The sequence below is a fragment of the Equus asinus genome, chromosome 11 (genome assembly GCF_041296235.1).
Source record: "Equus asinus isolate D_3611 breed Donkey chromosome 11, EquAss-T2T_v2, whole genome shotgun sequence".
NCBI lineage: Eukaryota > Metazoa > Chordata > Mammalia > Perissodactyla > Equidae > Equus > Equus asinus.
The window spans coordinates 72,275,291-72,294,632 of record NC_091800.1 but is presented as its reverse complement, the minus strand read 5'-3'; the positions used below and the strand labels follow the sequence as shown (position 1 = coordinate 72,294,632).

General features: G+C 38.5%; 1 protein-coding gene across 1 annotated transcript in view; it reads left to right on the top strand.

Moving 5' to 3' along the window:
• Window positions 1-17,527, top strand: part of LOC106823588 (uncharacterized) — a 77,305-nt gene extending 59,778 nt beyond the window's left edge. The window contains exons 5-7 of the mRNA XM_070520240.1: window positions 1,271-1,398; window positions 15,632-15,731; window positions 17,433-17,527. Coding sequence (XP_070376341.1) covers window positions 1,271-1,398; window positions 15,632-15,731; window positions 17,433-17,527 — 323 coding nt within the window. The remainder of the gene's footprint in view (window positions 1-1,270; window positions 1,399-15,631; window positions 15,732-17,432) is intronic.
• The last annotated feature ends 1,815 nt before the right edge of the window (window positions 17,528-19,342 follow it).

Here is a 19,342-nt window from a genome sequence, read left to right as displayed (position 1 = left end):
GGCCAACGTGAGGGATGCCAGGACTGGCCTAAATCCACCTGCTTGCAGGCAGGGGTGACTAACATCCAGCTGGGCTGTAGGTTTTTTGGTTACGAGATGAGTGACGGCTGAGCAGGTACAAGGCAGAAATCCTTAAGGGGAGTTTCTTGGTGCTGGGGCAGATGGGGGTGGCTTTCCAACGTAAGGCAGCTTGGAAAGAAACATTCCAGTTTTTAGGATGTTTTCTCTGGGTTGAACTGAAATTCACCTCCCCTGAACTTTTCCTTGGTCCTAGTGCTGCCCTTTGGGATTCCTTGATCAGTCCCAAAGAAGTTTTTGTCAACATAGTGCCTGGCCCATGGCAGCCAATGAAAACTTCTTTTTGGGTAGATGCTTGTGCTTTGCGAGATATTTGTAAGGTTATGACAAAAGTGTTGTGACTAATATCCCCTCCTCTGGTTTCAGCTAGACTGTTCTATTCCAGATATTTCCAGGGAAGGCAATTCTGCCATGGACACATGGAGGGTCTCTAGTGCTTTACTGCCAAACTCCTCATCCCTGACCTTCTGCTTTCCATCTCAGACTGACAATTCAAGGTGCCATCTCAAACAACGTCCTTCTCCTTTTCCTTTGGTCTGCCATTACAGACCCATCACTGGGATTTCTCCCCATTGTGGTGCTCATCTGCTTACAGAATTTTAAGTCCACTCAACATTTGTTCATGTCTCTCATTGAAAGAAACAAATTTTACTACCCTGTGACCCTGCCATTTGGATCAAGAAGGGCTGTAATTCATTTTGTGTTGTCTGAAATTTAAAGCATAAGGAATTTTTAGACTGAAATGCTCTACATGTTAGGTGACGAAACACAGTAACAACGAATAAGGCTGCCGTCTCATTCAACCCAAACCAAAAGGAAAGAACAAACAAACGATAAAACAACTATCATGGTTTTAGCCAAAGCAGAATCTTTAAGAATGAATAACAATGATACACACATATTGGCAAGTCTGCCTGTGGTCACTTTGACAAATTTGTATAAATGATACTCTTACATCCTAGTTAAGATTTGAAGCATTGCTCCTTTTAAAACTGAAAGAAGCCTTTTACTGTTCTCTCTCCTTTGTAGTATCAACAGACAGGAGACAATCAGATTAACCTAGAAGTTACAGAAGGGAATGAAAAGTTTGGCTAGAAGAGTATGTGTCTTTGGAGCTAAACATTTTCTATTTCATTTTAATTGCATGTTTATGGATTTCTGAGAAATTAAAAATGATGTGTTCTCATTACAGCAGGCACCCGCACCAAAGAAAGAGAAAGAGCAAGAATGAAAATGCCACAGAAAAGAACTCAGAGGGACGGATACAATTGCTTTTCTTGCCCAACCAAAAAGGAGTCAGAAGAAATGAGACTTTCTCAGGTTAGAGGATAATCTTCTTTTTCAATTCACATGTGATTGTCCCCAACTCTCACTCATTTTACTAGAATTTCTAATAATGTTAAATTGCTCAGCAATGAATTTTCAGCCATAGCTTCCAATAACAATATAGTTAAAAAACTTAAACCCAGAGAATTTACATATATATGCACATATTTTCCAAGTTTAAGTATATACATAAATTTTTTAATAAATATTTTCTTTCCTTAATGTTATTGACCCTGAATCTGATTGTATGTATATTTAATGTGAATATATTTCTCTTATAAATGATTTTTCTTCTTTTTCCATTTTCATTGGAAACTCCATTCCCATTAATTCCCATTCTACCAAAAAAGGAATCATTTTTAAAGTTAGGTTAAAACTATTTTTTCTTTTCTTTTGATTCTCTTAATAATTGGCATCAAAGTAGGTTATGTCCTACTTCTAGAAGAGAGCTTGTGCACACTGAGGAATACATGAAAGGAAGTTGTAGTTAAAAAAATGTCATTCGTCATTCTCTATTTTCTAAAGTACTGAAAATATTAAAGCTGAAATCAACCCTATACATGGTTTTGCTTCTTCCAGAGTAATGTGGATTTTCAATGAAACCTAAATCCCAGAGAAAAAATAATGACAATTTAAAAGGAAAAACAAGTTTTTCAAAAAATAAACAAAGTGAACAGTGATAGATTTATAAATGAGGTCAAAAGAGAAAGAATATGAAACATCTGTTGCTAATATTCGTTTAATGCATAGAGTAAAATTTCCAAATTAAGTAGATCTACATTTTTAAAACTTTCTTTCTGAGCTGTCTTTGAGAGATAGAAGGGAAAGAGAGCAGAAATCTCAGCAAACCGTTCTTGTCTCATAATTTTTCTCGTTCCTTTTGAGTAAAGTAAGATTTGTTTTTTGACCTTCACAACACTGCCAAATAAATTTTATTTAGCTTTTCGAAAGCAGGAGTTTAGACTGATGTTTCTGGGATTGAGGCCTGGAACAGAATATCAGAGAGGTTGCAAGAATGTTAATTACATCTATTAACCCTGACTGAGTCCCAGACATTACTTTCTTAATTCTTCCAGACAATCCTATAAAGCAGGTATTTTTATGCCCGTTTTACAGATAAGGGAAGATGAGTCTTAGAGAGATTAACAATCTGCTTAAAATGGCACTGGGACTCAAACAGAGGTCAGCCTGTCTCTAAAGTACCAAGTGACTTTCATGTAGGGTTAAACAAGCTGATACAGATGGAGATAATGGTGGAGAACAGGATGGGAAAAATAGGGGTAAATATAGGGCCTTTTCCTCAGAGGTATGAATGAATGGATTGGGGAGTTAAAATTTTAAGTAGCTAATAGGATGGGAATTGAAGTAAATCATTAGGTTAGGATTCAGGTTAGGGCTGGTGTTAGAGTTAGGATTTTATCCAGAGTTTCGAGTTGGGGGTGGACTCTATGGAACTTGCATTAAGTTCTGGAAAGGGACTGGAACGTGGTGGAGTTAACTAAACTTCCCTGATGACAAGAATCACCTGGGTAGTTGTTGGAACTACAAACTCCTGGTCCCACTCAGACCTACTGAATCCCTATCTCCCAGGGAAAGCGATATGGTTCATGAAGGAACCCAGGGAAGTCTGGGCATCGGGAACGCGGAGAAGCATGGGCACTGGTCGCAACCCCGGCTTCCCGTTAGAATCATATGGAGAGCTCTTCACAAATCCTAAGCCTGGGCCCCGCCCCTCAATTAAAACATAATCTGGGGGAGGGTTTTATTATGTTTAAAAAGTTCCCCAGGTGATTCCAGTGGGAAGCTAGGGTTGAAATCACAGATATATGGCTAAAGATGAAAATAGGGAGTTTTCTCTTCTGGATTCATAAAACTCTTCAACGAACCTCTTTATTGGCAATTTTTACCTACTAATTTATAAATATTGGTTTACCTGTTTTTACAATAACACTGCAGCCTCGAAGGGCAGAGATTTATTAGCTTTATCACTCCATACTTAGCACTGTCATAGCGAATAAATATATATTTGCTCCGTGCATATAGGCATTCAAAGGACATCCTTGGCAGCTCTGTTCAAGAACAAGAAATATACCATGTGCACTACATAGAAATTCACCCAACGAGAAGGGCTTTCCTCTCTATTTGTTTTATGAATTACCAAGACTTAATGCTAAGCAGTTCATTCATTGACTGGAGTCAAGGGAGTGTTGGCCCTCCAGGTTGTTATCTGATTCCCAAGCCATTCCTGGCACCACCCCTTTCTGAGCAGTATCTGCCTTGGCCTCCCCTGAATCCTGACTGACCCTTAATGACTTGCTTGATCAATAGAATGTGGCATCTGGGGACTTCCAGTGCTAGGTCATAAGGATTCTTTCAGCTATGTTCTGCAGCTCTGGGAACAGTCATGGAGCCCTGAGGTGCCACATAAGAAGCACTGAGACCATCATGCTCAAGAGAACACGGGAAAAGTCCCTGAAATTACATGAAGGAAGAGACACTTAGCCAGAGGTGTCTAGGCGTCTCTAGGCAAGAGGAATGTCAAAAGATTTAAAGCCCTCTTTAATCTGCCAAAACACATCATTTCAAAAATATCACTATCCACAATATAAAGAAAAATAGAAGTTAAGTAATTTATAATAAAATAATGTGTATTTCAATATCTTAATGCCTCCAGTAAAGCACAAAATAGTAGGCAGAAGGAAGAATGTGTGTTTATGCAGAATCACTGGAGAAAACAAAACTACACATGCAGGCTCAAACGGGCGTGTTGTGCTGGCAACACAAATACCACAGGTAGTATTGCCGTTGGTGACTTTTCAAGATAACAAACACATTTTTATATAGTTCTAAACAAAATCAAATACAATATCTGCTGATTTTACGTGTTAGGTGAATTCTTGGAAAATCCAGTATATATTAAAACAGCGTAAAAACTGCCTTGTGTTTAGGAGTTCTGGTCCTGGGCAAATTGGAGCAGATGGATTGGGAAAGAAGACCAGAACTTGAACTACAACCAAACTGTAAATGGGTTTATTATTTTTGCCCCCTCCACTGTCTCCCATACCTGGGCTCAAGGTTGTCCGAAACCTGGAGGTGGGTCCCAGTCACGGACAGAAGAGCTTTAGAAAAGCTCTCTAGTTCTGGCTGAAGCAACTGGAAAGGGGACTCCTCATAGTTAGGAGTTTGTTTTTTCTTCCCTTCTCCATTCTCCTGAGTCCTAGCGCCCAGGCAATCCCAGCCACAGCAGCGGCAGCGGCAGCCTGCAGGCATCGAAAACTCTGGGGTGGGGAGCCTTTCTCTTTAATCAGAGGAACTATGATCCCAAGATGGGAGCAAACTCCCAGTGTTTTTGTCTCCCTCTGTCTTCCCATGACTTGGTCCTGGACATGGGCCCTGTTCTGAGAAGTGTGCATCACAGTGGGATAACTAATACCTCGGCTTTCAAGATAGGGGAGCAAAAAGGGAACCTCAGGGAACTAGAAAGTACCAGCATCACGGCAGAAAGGGAATGCCTCAGGTTCCCTTTGGAACTGGGCTCACCTCTGGGCTGCACATGCATGAGTCTGACCCTAAACAGCGTACTAAAAACTTTGAGAATTGAATTATGGAGTAGACACTACCTGGATTCCAGATTGAGCACTGGCTTGTGCACACACAGGATAGATTCAAATAGCACAGCAAAGACTTTGAAAATGGAACTAACGTTAGAAAAGCCATATACAGAAAGAATAGTGGAACAAAAAAGAGTTTTAAATGGACTCACACAAACCTGGTCATCTGATTTCCAGCAAAGGTGCAAAGGCAAGTCAGTGGAGAAAAGATAGTCTTAGCAAGTAGTATTGAGACAATTGGTCATCCATATGCAAAAAACCCCCAAAAGAACCTCAGTCTAAACCTCACGACCTATACAAAAATGAACTCAAAATAGATTATAGATCTAAATGTAAAACACAAAACTATGAAAATCTTAGAAGGGAACATCATCTTTGTGATCTGGAATTAGGAAACAGTTCTCTTACATGACATCAAAGCACAATTCATTAAAGAAAAAATTAGTAAATTAGAGTTCACTAAAATTTTGCAAAAGACCACTATTAAGATAATGAGAAGGCCAACTATAAACTTGGAGCAAATAGTTCCAAATCACATATCCAACAAAGGACTTACATCCAGAATATAATAAAGAACTCTCGAAACTCAACAGTAGGAAAACAAACAAATGCACAGAATACTTGAACCCTTCTCTAAAGAGGATATCTGCTGATGGCAAATAAGTATATGAAAAGATGTTCAATATCATTAGCCATTAGGTACATGTGACTTAAAACCATGGTGAGATACCACTACAAACCTATTAAAATGGCTAAAATTAAAAATACTGTCAATACCGAGTGCTGGCAAAGATGTGGAGCAATTAGAACTCTCATACATTGTTGGGGAGAATGCAAAATGCTACAGTCTCTCTGGAAAGCAGTCTGGAAATTTCTTATACAATTAAACATACATTTGCCATATGACCCAGGAATCCCACTCCTAGGTATTTACCTAGAGAAATGAAAACTTTTGTTCATACGATGAATTATTTTTTTTCCTCTCCCCAAAGCCCCAGTATATAGTTGTATATCCTAGTTGTAAATCTTTCTAGTTGTTCTATGTGGGATGCCACCACAGCATGGCTTGATAAGCAGTATATAGGTCTGTGCCCAGGATCCAAACCGGCGAACCCCAGACCATGGAAGCAGAGCACGTGAACCTAACTACTACACCATGGGGCTGGCCCCTGCATTAACATTTTGTAGCAGTTCTATTCATAATTGCCAAAACTTAGAAACAATTCAAATGTCTTTCAGTGGATGAAAGGATAAACAAACTGTGGTACATCCATATAATGGAATGCTCCTCAGAAATAGCAGGAACAAAGTATTGATTCGTGTAATACTTTGAATGAATCTCAAAGGCATTTTCCTGGGTAAAAGAAGCTAGTCTGAAAAGGGCACACACGGTAAGATTTCGATATACATGGTATTCTCAGAAAGACAAAATGATAGTGAGGGATAATAGGTCAGTAGTTGCCAGAGGCATGAGGTAGGAGGAGGATGTGGATAATGGGAGGGAGTGTTTTGTGGTGATGGAAACATTCTGTATGCTGATTGTGGTGGTAGTTATGCACATCTATACACGTGTTAAAACTATGCACACCCAAAAGTCATTTTAATGTTAATTAAAAAAATAAGACTAAAAAATACTTTGTATTTATATGTAAAACAGAGTTAGAGGTGGGGTTTAGATAATTATAAACTGGTTTTTTCACCAGTGGGAAGTTATATGGGATTCTTTGTTGTGCTGGACTGTCTGTCTCATTGCAAGATGTCTAGCCAGGGCTAATCCTTGTGGGTAGCTGTATTTGAATTGCAAAAGTGCACTCTACTGGACAGACAAATGACACAAAAGTGCCCCCTCTGGGTGGAATATTTAGAATATGGAGACCTTCACCAGAAATGATGCGGCCTTCTTTTTGGCAAGGGGAGCATGGGACGGACGTGGGCCCTCCTCCCGCCCTCGTTGGGTGCCTTTGTGTGGTACCAAAATGAACACCCACATGGGGCAGCCCTGAATCAAACATCCCTGGCTCCTGACTTTAAATTGCCATCAGCAGCCCCAACCCTCATGTCAAAATAAATAAACAAACAAATCCAACACCCAATTTTTCCCAAATTGTCTCAAGAGCTGGAAGAGCTCCCCTTAAGAACAACTATCCTGGTTCCCCAGGGTCTTGCACAGAAATAGCAATTAAGTTAGAAAGCTAGTCCTTGAAGTAAATCATTATAAGTCTTTCTTCAGGTTATTTTTACTTTACCTAATAAACAACCAGCTCAGGGCCTGGCACACACTGCGCTTTTGATAAATGGAGGTTTATAGGTTTTCTTGCAGAACTAGGAAACTGAGCTTTCCTACAGACCAATGTCATTCCCTAAAGAAGTAAATAGCATTTGAGGCCAATGGGAGCTATAGTTTTAAAGAGGGAGGAGGAGCGGGGGAAAGACCTTCCGTCTCCCTACAAATCCCATTACTCACCTCCCGTAGGGCTGGTTGTACCAGATGGCACAGGGACGTCTTTTTCTCCTCATTTTCAGAAGCTGCTAGAATCTATTACACATCAGCTCAAAGGTCAACAAATCTTTGATAAACTGCAGATAATTGAGAGTTGAATGTAATAGGCCCCACGGTTGATTTTAATCATTGGTGAATAAAATATTTCTCTTTTTAATAACTTTACTACAATAGCAACCCCAAATGAAGAAATCACAACCCTGTAAATGAATAATGATCACGTATATGTAAAACACACATTTTATTTATAAATATATTTGTTACATACAATTATTTATATTTATATCTTAGACTCAAGTAGCACTTTTATTAGACAATCTGTAAGTGTTTTATAGAAAACCACGTACCTTCTCTATTTATGAGATGGAACTGTCCCTGGATAGCTGAGTGGAAGTGAGGGGAAACGTTCTACTCCAGGATACCCTAAAGCACCTTCAAATCATTCATATCATTCATCATGCTTTAAAAAGGGTTTATTAGACCCAAATAACAATAGAAACTTTTGTACTGCACATTTCCCGACCATCCCCTCACACTTTTGCAAATCTGTCTTAAAATTTTTGACGAAGTGGTCACAGTGATGGTCATTATCTTCAAACACATGACCTTGAATAACCGAACAACTGAAACCCCTGATATTTAATCAGTAAACCATTTAAGGTCCATCTGTGGGGAGAATATGAGTCCTGGTGTTATCAGAAAACATTGCATTGATACCTGATATTATCATGAAAGTGTCAGCAATGTATGAGAGAAGTCCGATTTATGAAATTTTCCCTTTTATTGATCATGCTTTTGATGTCAAGTATAAGAACTCTTTGTCTGGTCCTAGATCCTGAAGATTTTCTCCTATGTTTTTTCTAAACTTTTAACAGTTTTATGTTTTACATTTAAGTCTTTGATCCATTTAGAGTTAATTTTATATAAAGTGTGAGACTGAGGTTGAGGTTCATTTTCCCCCCATGGATGTTCAATTGCTCCTGCACTATTTGTTGAAAACACGATCTTTCCTCCACTTAATTGTTTTTGTACCTGTATCAAAAGTTAGTTGAGCATGCTTGTGTGGGTCTATTCCTGGGTTGGCTCTATTTCATTGATCTTTGTGTCTATCTTTCCTCCAACACAGTCTTGATTACTGTAGCTATATAATAAGTCTAAAAATTGAGTAGACTGATTCCTCCCATTTTATTCTTTTTTTTAAAAAACAGTTTTAGCTATTCTAGTTCCCTTGCATTTCTATTTAAATTTTAAAATAATCTTGTCTATATGTACAAAAACTCTTGCTGGATTTTTTATAGAAATTTTATTAATGCTGTATATCAATTTTGGGAGAATTTCACATCTTTACTATGTTTGGCCTTCCAATTCCTTAACACGTTTATTTATATATTTAATTTCTTTCATCAGCATTGTGTAGTTTTCATCATACAAGTCCTATACACGTCTTGTTAGATTTGTACCTAAGTAATATTTTTTGAGCAATTGTAAATAGGTTTGTATTTCAGTTTTGGTGTCCATGTGTTTATTGCAAATGTATAGCAATACAAGTGACTTTGCTTATTTATCTTGTATCCTGAGACCTTGCTAACCTCACTTATCCTAAGAGTATTTTTGTAGATTCCTTGTGATTTTCTATAAAGACAATCATGAAGTATGCAATAGAGACAATTTTGTTTCTTCCTTTCTTATCTATGTGACTTTTACTTCCTTTTCTTGACTTATTGCACTGGCCAGAACAACCAATAGCAAGTTGGATGAGAGTAGACATCCACGCTTTGTTCCTGATTTTGTGCAGAAAGCATTCAGTCTGCTACCACTATGCATAATGCTAGCTGTAGGTTTTTTGTAGACACTCTTTATCAAGTTGAGGACGTTCCCATATATTCCTATTTTTCTGAGAGTTTTAATCATGAATGGATGTAGGATTTCATCATTTTTTGCATCAATTGGTACTATCGTGTAACTTTTCTTCATTATTTTATTAACGTGACAGATTACATTGATCAATTTTAAAATATTGAACTAGTATTGCACTGGAATAAAACTTACTTGGTCAGGTGTCTAATTCTTTTTATATACTGCTTAATTCTTTTCATTAGTAGTTTTTTTTAATTTCTTTTTTTATTTTTTTAGGATGTACATCATATTTTGAATTCTGTGTACATTACATCATGTTCACCACCTGAAAACTAATTATAGTCCATCTTCTCACATGTGAGCCTAATCACCCCTTTTGCCCTCTCTGCTCCCCCCTTCCCCAATGGTAACCACCAATCCAATCTCCAATGCTATGTGTTTTTTTGTCGTTGTTTTTATCTTCTACTTATGTTTGAGATCATACGGTATTTGACTTTCTCCCTCTAACTTACTTCACTCAGCATAATACCCTCAAGGTCCATCCATGTTGTCACAAATGGCCGGATTTCATCATTTCTTATGGCTGAGTAACAGTCCATCAGGTATAAATACCACATCTTCTTCATCCATTTGTCCCTTGATGGGCACCTAGGTTGCTTCCAGGTCTTGGCTATCGTGTATAATGCCGCAATGAACATAGGGGTGCAAGTATCTTTATGCCTTTGTGTTTTCAAGTTCTTTGGATAAATACCCAGCAGTGGAATAGCTGGATCATATGGTAGATCTATCCTTAATTTTCTGAGGATACTCCATACTGCTTTCCACAGTGGCTGCACCAGTTTGCACTCCCACCAGCAGTGAACAAGTGTTCCCCTCTCTCCACATCTCCAACATTTGTTGTTTCCTGTCTTGTTAATTATAGCCATTCTGACCAGAGTTAGGTGATATCTCATTGTAGTTTTGATTTGCATTTCCCTGATAGCTAATGATGTTGAGCATCTTTTCATATGTCTGTTGGCCATCCGTATATCTTCTTTGGAGAAATCTCTGTTCAGATCTTTCGCCCATTTTCTAATTGGATTGTTTTATTTTTTGTTGTTGAGCTGTATGAGTTCTTTGTATATTTTGGATATTAACCCCTTATCTGATATATGGTTTGCAAATATCTTCTCCCAATTGTTAGGTTGTCTTTTCATTTTGTTGATGGTTTCCTTTGCTGTGCAGAAGCTTTTTAGTTTGATGTAGTCCCATTCGTTCATTTTTTCTTTTGTTTCCCTTGCCCGGTCAGACATGGGACTTGAAAATATGCTGCTCAGACCGATGTCATAGAGCGTACTGCTCTATGTTTCTTCTAGAAGTCTCATGGTTTTGGGTCTTACATTCAAGTCTTTAATCCATTTTGAGTTGATTTTTGTGCATGGTGTAAGGGAATGGTCTACTTTCATTCTTTTGCATGTGGCTGTCCAGTTTTCCCAACACCCATTATTGAAGAACTTCTCCTTTCTCCATCATATGCTCTTGGCTCCCTTGTCGAATATTAGCTGTCCATAAACGTGTGGGTTTACTTCTGGGCTCTCAATTCTGTTCCATTGATCTGTGTGTCTGTTTTTGTGCCAGTACCATGCTGTTTTGGTTACTATGGCTTTGTAGCATAATTTGAAATCAGGGAGTGTGATACCTCCAGCTTTGTTCTTTTTTCTCAGGAATCCTTTGGCTATTCGGGGTCTTTGTTAGTAGTTTTAAATGTTTCTTATACCTACATTAATGAGAGATAGTGGTCTGTAGTTTTCTGTTTTGTGATATGTTATCTGTTCTTATGCCAACATCACACAGTCTTGTTTACTGTAAATTTGTAGTAAGTTTTGAAATTGGGAAATATGAGTCCTCCAACTTTGTTGTTTTCAACATTATTTTAGCTATTCTGGGGCCTTTGGATTTCCATATGAATTTAGGATCAGCTTGTCAATTTCTGCAAAAACAGTAGCTGGAATTTAGATAGGTATTATGTTGAATCTGTACTGCCACCTGTTTTTATATGGCCCATAACCTCAGAATGGTTTTTACATTTTGAAATTCTTTTAAAAATACCAAAAGAAGAATAGTATTTCATGTCAAATCAAAATTATATAAAATTCAAATTTCCATGTGTATAAATAAAGCTTTGTGGAACACAGCCGTACTTATTAATTTACATATTGTCTATGGTTCCCTTAGCAATACGATGGCAGAGTTACAACAGAGACTGTATGGCCCACAAAGCCTAAAATCCATACTATCTGGTCCTTTACAAAAGAGTTTGGGGACCCCTGCTTTAGACTACAGCAAAGATTGAACAATTATTCCCTGAAGTTTCCAAAAAAATTGAGCCTAGGACTATGACTATGGGCTAGAATTTCCCATTCCTATTCCAAGGATTTCTTTTTTTTGAGCTATGTCTAGACCTGGTGGAACTTGGTCTTTGAAAAATTCTTTCCTACTGTGGTGTGTAAATGTGGAAACAGAGAGGCTGAGACCATATGCAGCAAAAAAAATGGAAAGATGAAGACTGTGGGTATTAATACAACAGAATAGAATTCAAATATTAGAGCCAGAGGGACCTCAGCAACCCTCTCATTTTTACAGTTGAGGACAATGCGACTCAGGAAGTCTTCCCCCAAATTACATAGTGTCTGGTTCCTGCAAGTTCACCATAGCAAAAAGCACTTGGTTCATCTCTCTCCAGAGACTTTTCAGGGCCTCCACTCAGGAGACTTCTGTTGAAGCTTAAGAAGAGAAGAGTTCCACTGTCAGCAGGCTGCTCTTTGAAACGATCACTTCCTGGCACTGAGTGTAATTCTATTTTGTATATGCTAAAAACCGTCACTATGAGGCATTGATAATGCACCTGACGGTTTGGATGTCGCCTCATTTTAAAGCCTGCAGGCCACTGAATCTTTAGCTCCCTCATGTGATATCAAAGACACGTGGAAGGGCAAAGAGTGGTCAAAGACTAGAGATCAAATTTGGGGCATTTGAAGTTGTTATATTCATTGGTCAAAATATATTCTTTCTTTGTGTGAACTAAAGGGAGGTTTCCCTGGTTGGATTTCCACTGACTGCCACTCACTGCCCTGTGTCACATGGTCATTGGCATGGTAGCTTGGGGTCGGCGTAGACCTGAGCTGAGACTCAACACGCTGAGAGGATGAGAGAATTTGGCTGCTGCCAAAGGAGGGCCTGAAAAGGAGAAGCATTTCCATCAGGTTAATGAAACCTGTCAGCACCAGCAGGGCTCCAGAGCATGATCTCCCAGAACGTAAGATGAGTGGAAAAGTGGCCAACAGAAGGCAGTGGAGCGGATAGGAAGAAACAAAGAATTCTTCCTTACACCCAGTTATAGCAGGAGTAGGAGTTTGGCAGGAAGTGGTCATGAAACAAAGTAAAATTAAAGTATGGTACAACAATTGGCAAACTGCTGACTTTGTTCGCTGAACATTACTTATGGGGTGCAGCTTCTACTGGGGCTGGTGGCGGAAGTGGGTTTGCCTAACCTTCGGGGCCTCTCTGTGCACTGCCCTTTCCAAGGCCTTGGGAGGGACCCTAGCAGGGTGTTCATGAGGTCTTCAGTTTTTACAGAATTTGTGGAAGTAGGATACTTCAACTGCAGTCAGTTAAGCCCACTGAGTCTTTCCATCTTGGCTTCCTTCATGGACATTTTTGGGGTTTGCTGAGGGAAAGTTGAGTTACGAATAGTACACTATATTAACTGCAATTTAGAAAGATGTTTTGGAACATTTCAATAAAAACTCATGAGAAACTATACACTCCCATTTAGACACACAGAAAAGGTAACTTATTTTACACTCTTTAAATTCCTTTATTAAAGAATTGAGAGAAAATTCAGGTAAAAATTAATGATATATGAAACAAAACAGTAAATACGAGGGATTAAGTCAATAGAAGTTATTCTGACATCCAGATGGAAGGCATAACAAAACTTTCAGATCATATAGTGGTCCCCCCCACAACCCCAAATCCACAGTTTCTCTTTCTGCAGTTTCCGTTACCTATAGGTCAACTGCGGTCCAAAAATATTAAATGGAAAATTCCAAAAATAAGCAAGTCATAAGTTATAAACTGTGTGGCATTCTGAGTAGTGTGTTGAAATCTCGCTCTGTCCTGCTCCATCCTGCCCAGGATATGAATCATCCCTTTGTCCAGAGGATCCACACTGTATACACCACCCGGGAGTTAGTCACTTAGTAGCCGTCTGGGTAATCAGATCAACGTGGAGGCATCACAGTGCTTATGCTCAACTAACCTTTATTTTAGTTAATAATGACCTTCAAGCACAAGAGTAGTGATGCTGGCTATTCCAATATGCCAAAGGGAAGCCTAATGAGCTTCCTTTGCGTGAAAAGAACATAGTATGTGTAGGGTTTTGTACTACCCAAGGTTCCAGACATCCACTGGGGGTCTCAGAATGTATTCTCCGCTAATAAGGCAGGACTACTTTACTAAAACTAATCATTCACTATGAGGAAAGGACATTTTGTCAGGAGAAATAAATGGTACTTGGATTGTTTGAAAATCCAATTAATGAAGAGTCGTGAATTATACGAACTCATTGGAAAAGAATTTTAAATTCTTACGGATTAAACATGAAATATTGACATTGATAAGGAGAATATATAACTCAATACTCCAATACAGTGAGGACTTTGATGACAAATTGACTGTCGAACATTGTCAATTGGAAGGCATTGACACAAAAAAAGTTAAAATATCCTGAAGTCTTACGGCTTGTATATGAAAGAAACTAGTTAGTGCTTCCTCCAAATTTGACAAGATCCAGAAAGCTATAAGACATTACTAACGACTAGTTGCAAAGTTGAAAGAAACTTTTCTAAGTTAACAATAATAAAAAAGTTTCAACTAAACGTGCTTAAGGGAAGACCAAATTTTCTTTCTATTCTGACTATAAAAATATTACAAGATTATCGTCTTTTGAAGAGACTATCAGACTGTATGCAGACAAAAATTGTAGGAAAAAAGCATTTTAGAGATGCGTGAGGAAGTTAATTAATTAGAAACACTTATTTTTCTGGATTTTGTGATGTTTGTGGCATTTAGTATCTTTAAAAAGTTGTAATCTGTGTGATTTTTCTTATACTAAATATCCTCTTTTGTACCAGTTTGATATTTATAATTTTGTACTCTTTTTCTAAAAGAGGGTCCCTTGAAATTCTATAAGCTTCATATATATATATATATTTTTTTTTTAGTTGCAGTAAAATGTACATTACAAAATATTCCATCTTAACCATCTTTAAACGTCTAGTTCAGTGGCATTAAGTACTCTTACACTGTTTTATAACCATCACCACCATCCATCTCCAGAACTCTTTTCATCAGTGCAGATTGATCCTCTCTAACCATTAAACACTAACTCCTCATTCCTCCCACCACCCAGCCCCTGGAAACCACCACCATACTTTTTGTCTCCATGAATTTGACTACTTTACATATCTCACATTGTGGAATTATACAGTATTTGTCTTTTTGTGATGGCTTATTTCACTCAACATTATGTCCTCAAGGTTCATCCATGTTGTTGCACGTGTTGGAATTTCCTTCCTTTTGAAGGCTGAATAATATTCCATAATACTTATATACCACATTCTGTTTATCCATTCACCCATCATTGGATACTTGAGGTGTTTCCACCTCTTGGCTATTATGAATAATACTACTATGGACATGAGTGTACAAATATCTCTTCAAAATCCTGCTTTCAATTCTTTTGGATATACACCCAGATGTGGAATTACTGGATCATATGGTAGTTCTATTTTAATTTTTCAAGGAACTACCATACTGTTTTCCACAGCAGTTGCACCATTCCTACCAACAGTGCACAAGGGTCTCAGATGTTCCACATCCTTGTCAACACTTGTTATTTTCTATTTTTTTGGATAATAGCCATTCTAATGGGTGTGAAGTCCTTAACATATTTTTAACTCACAGCTGGGATGTGGTTTTGCTGGGCAAGCATTTATACAGCATCACCATATCAGTTATCCTCTTTGTGGCCACTTCCATGGTCATGGTTAGAGCACAGCTTTGCAAAGCCTTTCAGCATTGCTCCTCAGTGCTCCTGTACAGTATTGGTTTCTCCTGTTCTTTCTCCTGAAGTCCTTGGTATTAGTTTATCCAAACTTGCTTTTGGGTGATATCACAGATCCTAGCTTTGTGGATTTATTGTTTATTTCTGTTTTAGAGTTTACCTACATACATACGTCTCCATCTCGTTAGTCAAGAGGATCTATTCTGCATCCCTGTTCATTCTACCATCTTTTGGAAAATTTTGAGGTCAGTCTGTAAGGATCATTGCCATATATACTCGATGGTGATGCTCATTCTATATCTGGCTGACGTTAAAGCTGGTACAACTGGTTCTACAGGATCTGTTGCTAAAACACTGAATTATGTCCTCACTGGCTGATAAATAGTCACTACCTTGTAACTCTGAGCACCTCCCTACCACCTCGGGATCATCTAAAGGGTTAATGACTGATGGTGAAGAGGGCCTCCAGGTCTGGGCACTTTGAATTCTTTTTGAACAAGTGGCCCCACATTCTCGTTTTCCGCTGGGTTCTGCAAATTATGTAGCCAGTCTTGAATAGATTATGTAGATTATGGCAAATTAAGAAGCCAGTCTTCAACAGAATCATTGCCCTTTTAGGCTTTGGAGGCTTTTTCCAAGGAGAAAAGAAATTCTGCCTCAAGGTTTTCTCCAGGGTACAATGTAGAGGATGCCACGCCAGGCCTCTTTGTGCTAACCACAGATTCCCTTTGGCCCTGCTCCTTTGCCATTTATCCTGGCCAACACTCTTCTAGCCAAGCCTGGAAAAAGGCCTTTAAAGATCAACATTTTTCTGCTATGAGAAGTGGTATATTTTTAAGAGGCATAACCCTTTTCTGTGCTCAATTTTTTCCCGATTCTCACTTTTTTCACTGTTGAAGATATCCCCACATCTGTTTAAACTTTATATTTTTATTCTTATTACTATATTTTCTAGAAAAATTGTGTAAGTTTGGCTAAATAAAGCCAAAGGAAACTGGCTTTTGAGTTCTATTTCAACCAGTCAATTCAGGCAGACATTTTAAAATCACGCAGAATTCCTGCCTAATATCTGCTGTATTGGCTCTTTGAAAAGCCTTACCTACAATGGAAATAACTGAGGAGAACACTCCAGTTACTTTCTCAGATATGGCCTTGATATGCAAGTCTATTTTAGCCTGTTTGGAGAGATACTAAAGTTACTTAGGAACACATTTCTATTTGTGTTTACATATTTCATCTGTGACGTGAACTTTAACTTACTTCTCTTGCAGAAATATTGTGGGGATTCATCTGATAAGGTCAGAGTCATTTCAACAACAGCACTTTTAAGCCAAACTATTATGATTTTGCATTCACTATTATCATATAATTATTTTATATTATATATTGTTATATATGATAATTATTTGATATCTAGTATAGCAATAATAACAGGTTGTTAATATTCAATGATATTAAAGACAATTTTCACTCAACTTCAGTTACCAATTTTCTTTTATTAAATGATGACATGACAAGCTTAGGCTTTGTAATACAAACTGCTGCAAAGTGTCTTAACGGTATCCTGGACCACAGGTTACAGACCCAAACATGAAATGAACAAACACCATTTGCTCTTTTGGTGTCCCTCAATCTTTGTAGAGTATGAACAATCTTCACAAATAAGACCAAACCTGCTAGTGATAAGCAGTTAAAAGAGAGTGAAAATCTGAGGCTAATTCAGAGAGAAAAAGAGTGAAGTTGGTGATGGAAACATCTCCTTAGGCTTGGGGTAGGTAGTTTCATCTTGCAATCTGGACCCTCTCTGTGTACCAAAAACAGCTCTGACAGCAATTTCTTGAAACACTATAATTATTTAATAGCTGATAATTATTGGCCATTCATTATGGGACAGACCCTGTGTTGACGTTTCACAAATATTGTCATGTAAACCTATTGGTCCTCTATGCTGCAGCTGTTCCAGACACTGGTCACAAGGCAGCATCCAGCCAAACCGTCGAGCTCCAACTCCTCGTTCTCTGCAAAGCTGTCTGTGGCTCACCTATGTAAGGGTGGTTGCTCCTCCCCTGTAGTCCCACCTTCTTTTTCCTTTGGATAACAGTTATGCACACAGAGCTGTCTTCTGCACTAGACTCTGAGTAGCTTTTCAGAAGCGTGGAATGTTATTTTTTAATGAATAAATTAATAGACATGGTCACGGTTATGTCTTGGTTGGATTGTTGTCACCTGTCTGGTTTACCTGCCTCTATACTCCTTCCTCAACCTCAGTCTATTCAACGTAGCTGTACCTAACAACCCCAGACCTTGAGTGGTTTAACACAATCACAGTTTCTTTCTTGATCACACAAAGTCCAATATGGATGTTCCTGGTGAGGAAGCAATCCCGAGGAGCTCTCCTCTAAGGAATGACTTAGGGATCCAGGGTCCTCCCATCTTGAATGCCTCCATCGTCAACAGGTGGTTTCCATGGTGGCTGTAGGAGAGGGAAGAGAGAGTGTGAAGAATCACACAGGGAGTTTTATGGCTAGGCTTGGAAATGGTGTACATCACTTTGACCCACTTCCATTTACTAGAACTCAGTCACATAGTCCCAGAAGGCTGGGAAATGCATTCTTGTGTACCTGGGAAGAGGCAACTAGACTGGTTTACATCTAGTGACATCACTGGAAACACCCCAGTAGCTTCCCAGCTAACTCAGAGTTGAAGCCCAAAGTCCTTGCAGTGGCCTACAATGTACCACCTAATCTGCTCACCCTCTAGGCCTTACGGCTCTCGCTTCACATCCTCTGTTCACACGTTTCCTCACTGCACTCCAGCCATACTGGCTTTGGCTCCTGTCTAAGCTGTTGCACTTCGATTCCCTTTGCTTGGGATGTTCTTCCCCTAAACACTGTATGGCTAGCTCACTTTCACTGTCTTCAGGTCTTTATCAACAGTTCCTTTCTCACTGAGACCTTCCCTGGCCACACTGCTTACATTTCAATCCACCTCACCCCCAGTACGTCACAGTCCCTCCCTTGTTTTATTTATTATCTTGGCACTTACCTCTATCAAAATGCTCCATCTTTTGCTTGTTTGACTTCCGTGTTGACTGTCTCCTGCACTAGAATGTAAGCTCCACAAGGGCAGACATTTTGATCTTTTTAACATCATGCTATGTCTTCAGTACTTACAATTGTACCTAGCACATAGTGGATGCTCAATAAATATTTGTTGACTGAACAAATTTATACCAATTAGCAAAAGATAAGGATAAATTTAATGTTCTGCAGAGATACGTATTTCCTAATGCTATCTCTATTATTTTAAGAACATTACACACACGAAAGTCAATGGAATGAGTACCAATTTGTATTTTGATGTTAGAAAATGACAGATCATTCTAAATTATGTAAGCAAGATTTCAATCACTGAGAAGAGTAAAGAGCCAAAATAGCATAAAAGGAAACATTGGGACCAATAAATCCCACACAGTTGCCCCTTTCTCTAACCCTAGATCACTTACTTAAAAAAACAATATTTATAAGTTAATAGAATCATTTTACTAAAAATTCCTTACATTTTGTTTGTATATTACAGCTTACCTATTCCTTCACCTTAACAGTAAATTTTCATTTATTTAGAATGTGGTGTTGATGCAGCTCGATTTTTTTCTCTGCTCGTTAGACGGCAGAAGTATTGAGATTGGGGTGTCAAGCCAAGTGAGGAAAAGAAGCTGGCTAACACTTCCATCTGCCTCCAGTTTTGCAGAGAGAATAGGTTAGGATAGGAAGTTCGGTTATGACTTTGATAGCTCAGTAACTGGTTTTTGCTTTTGTGAGGAAGATTGGCCCTGAGCTAACAACCGTTGCCAATCTTCCTCTT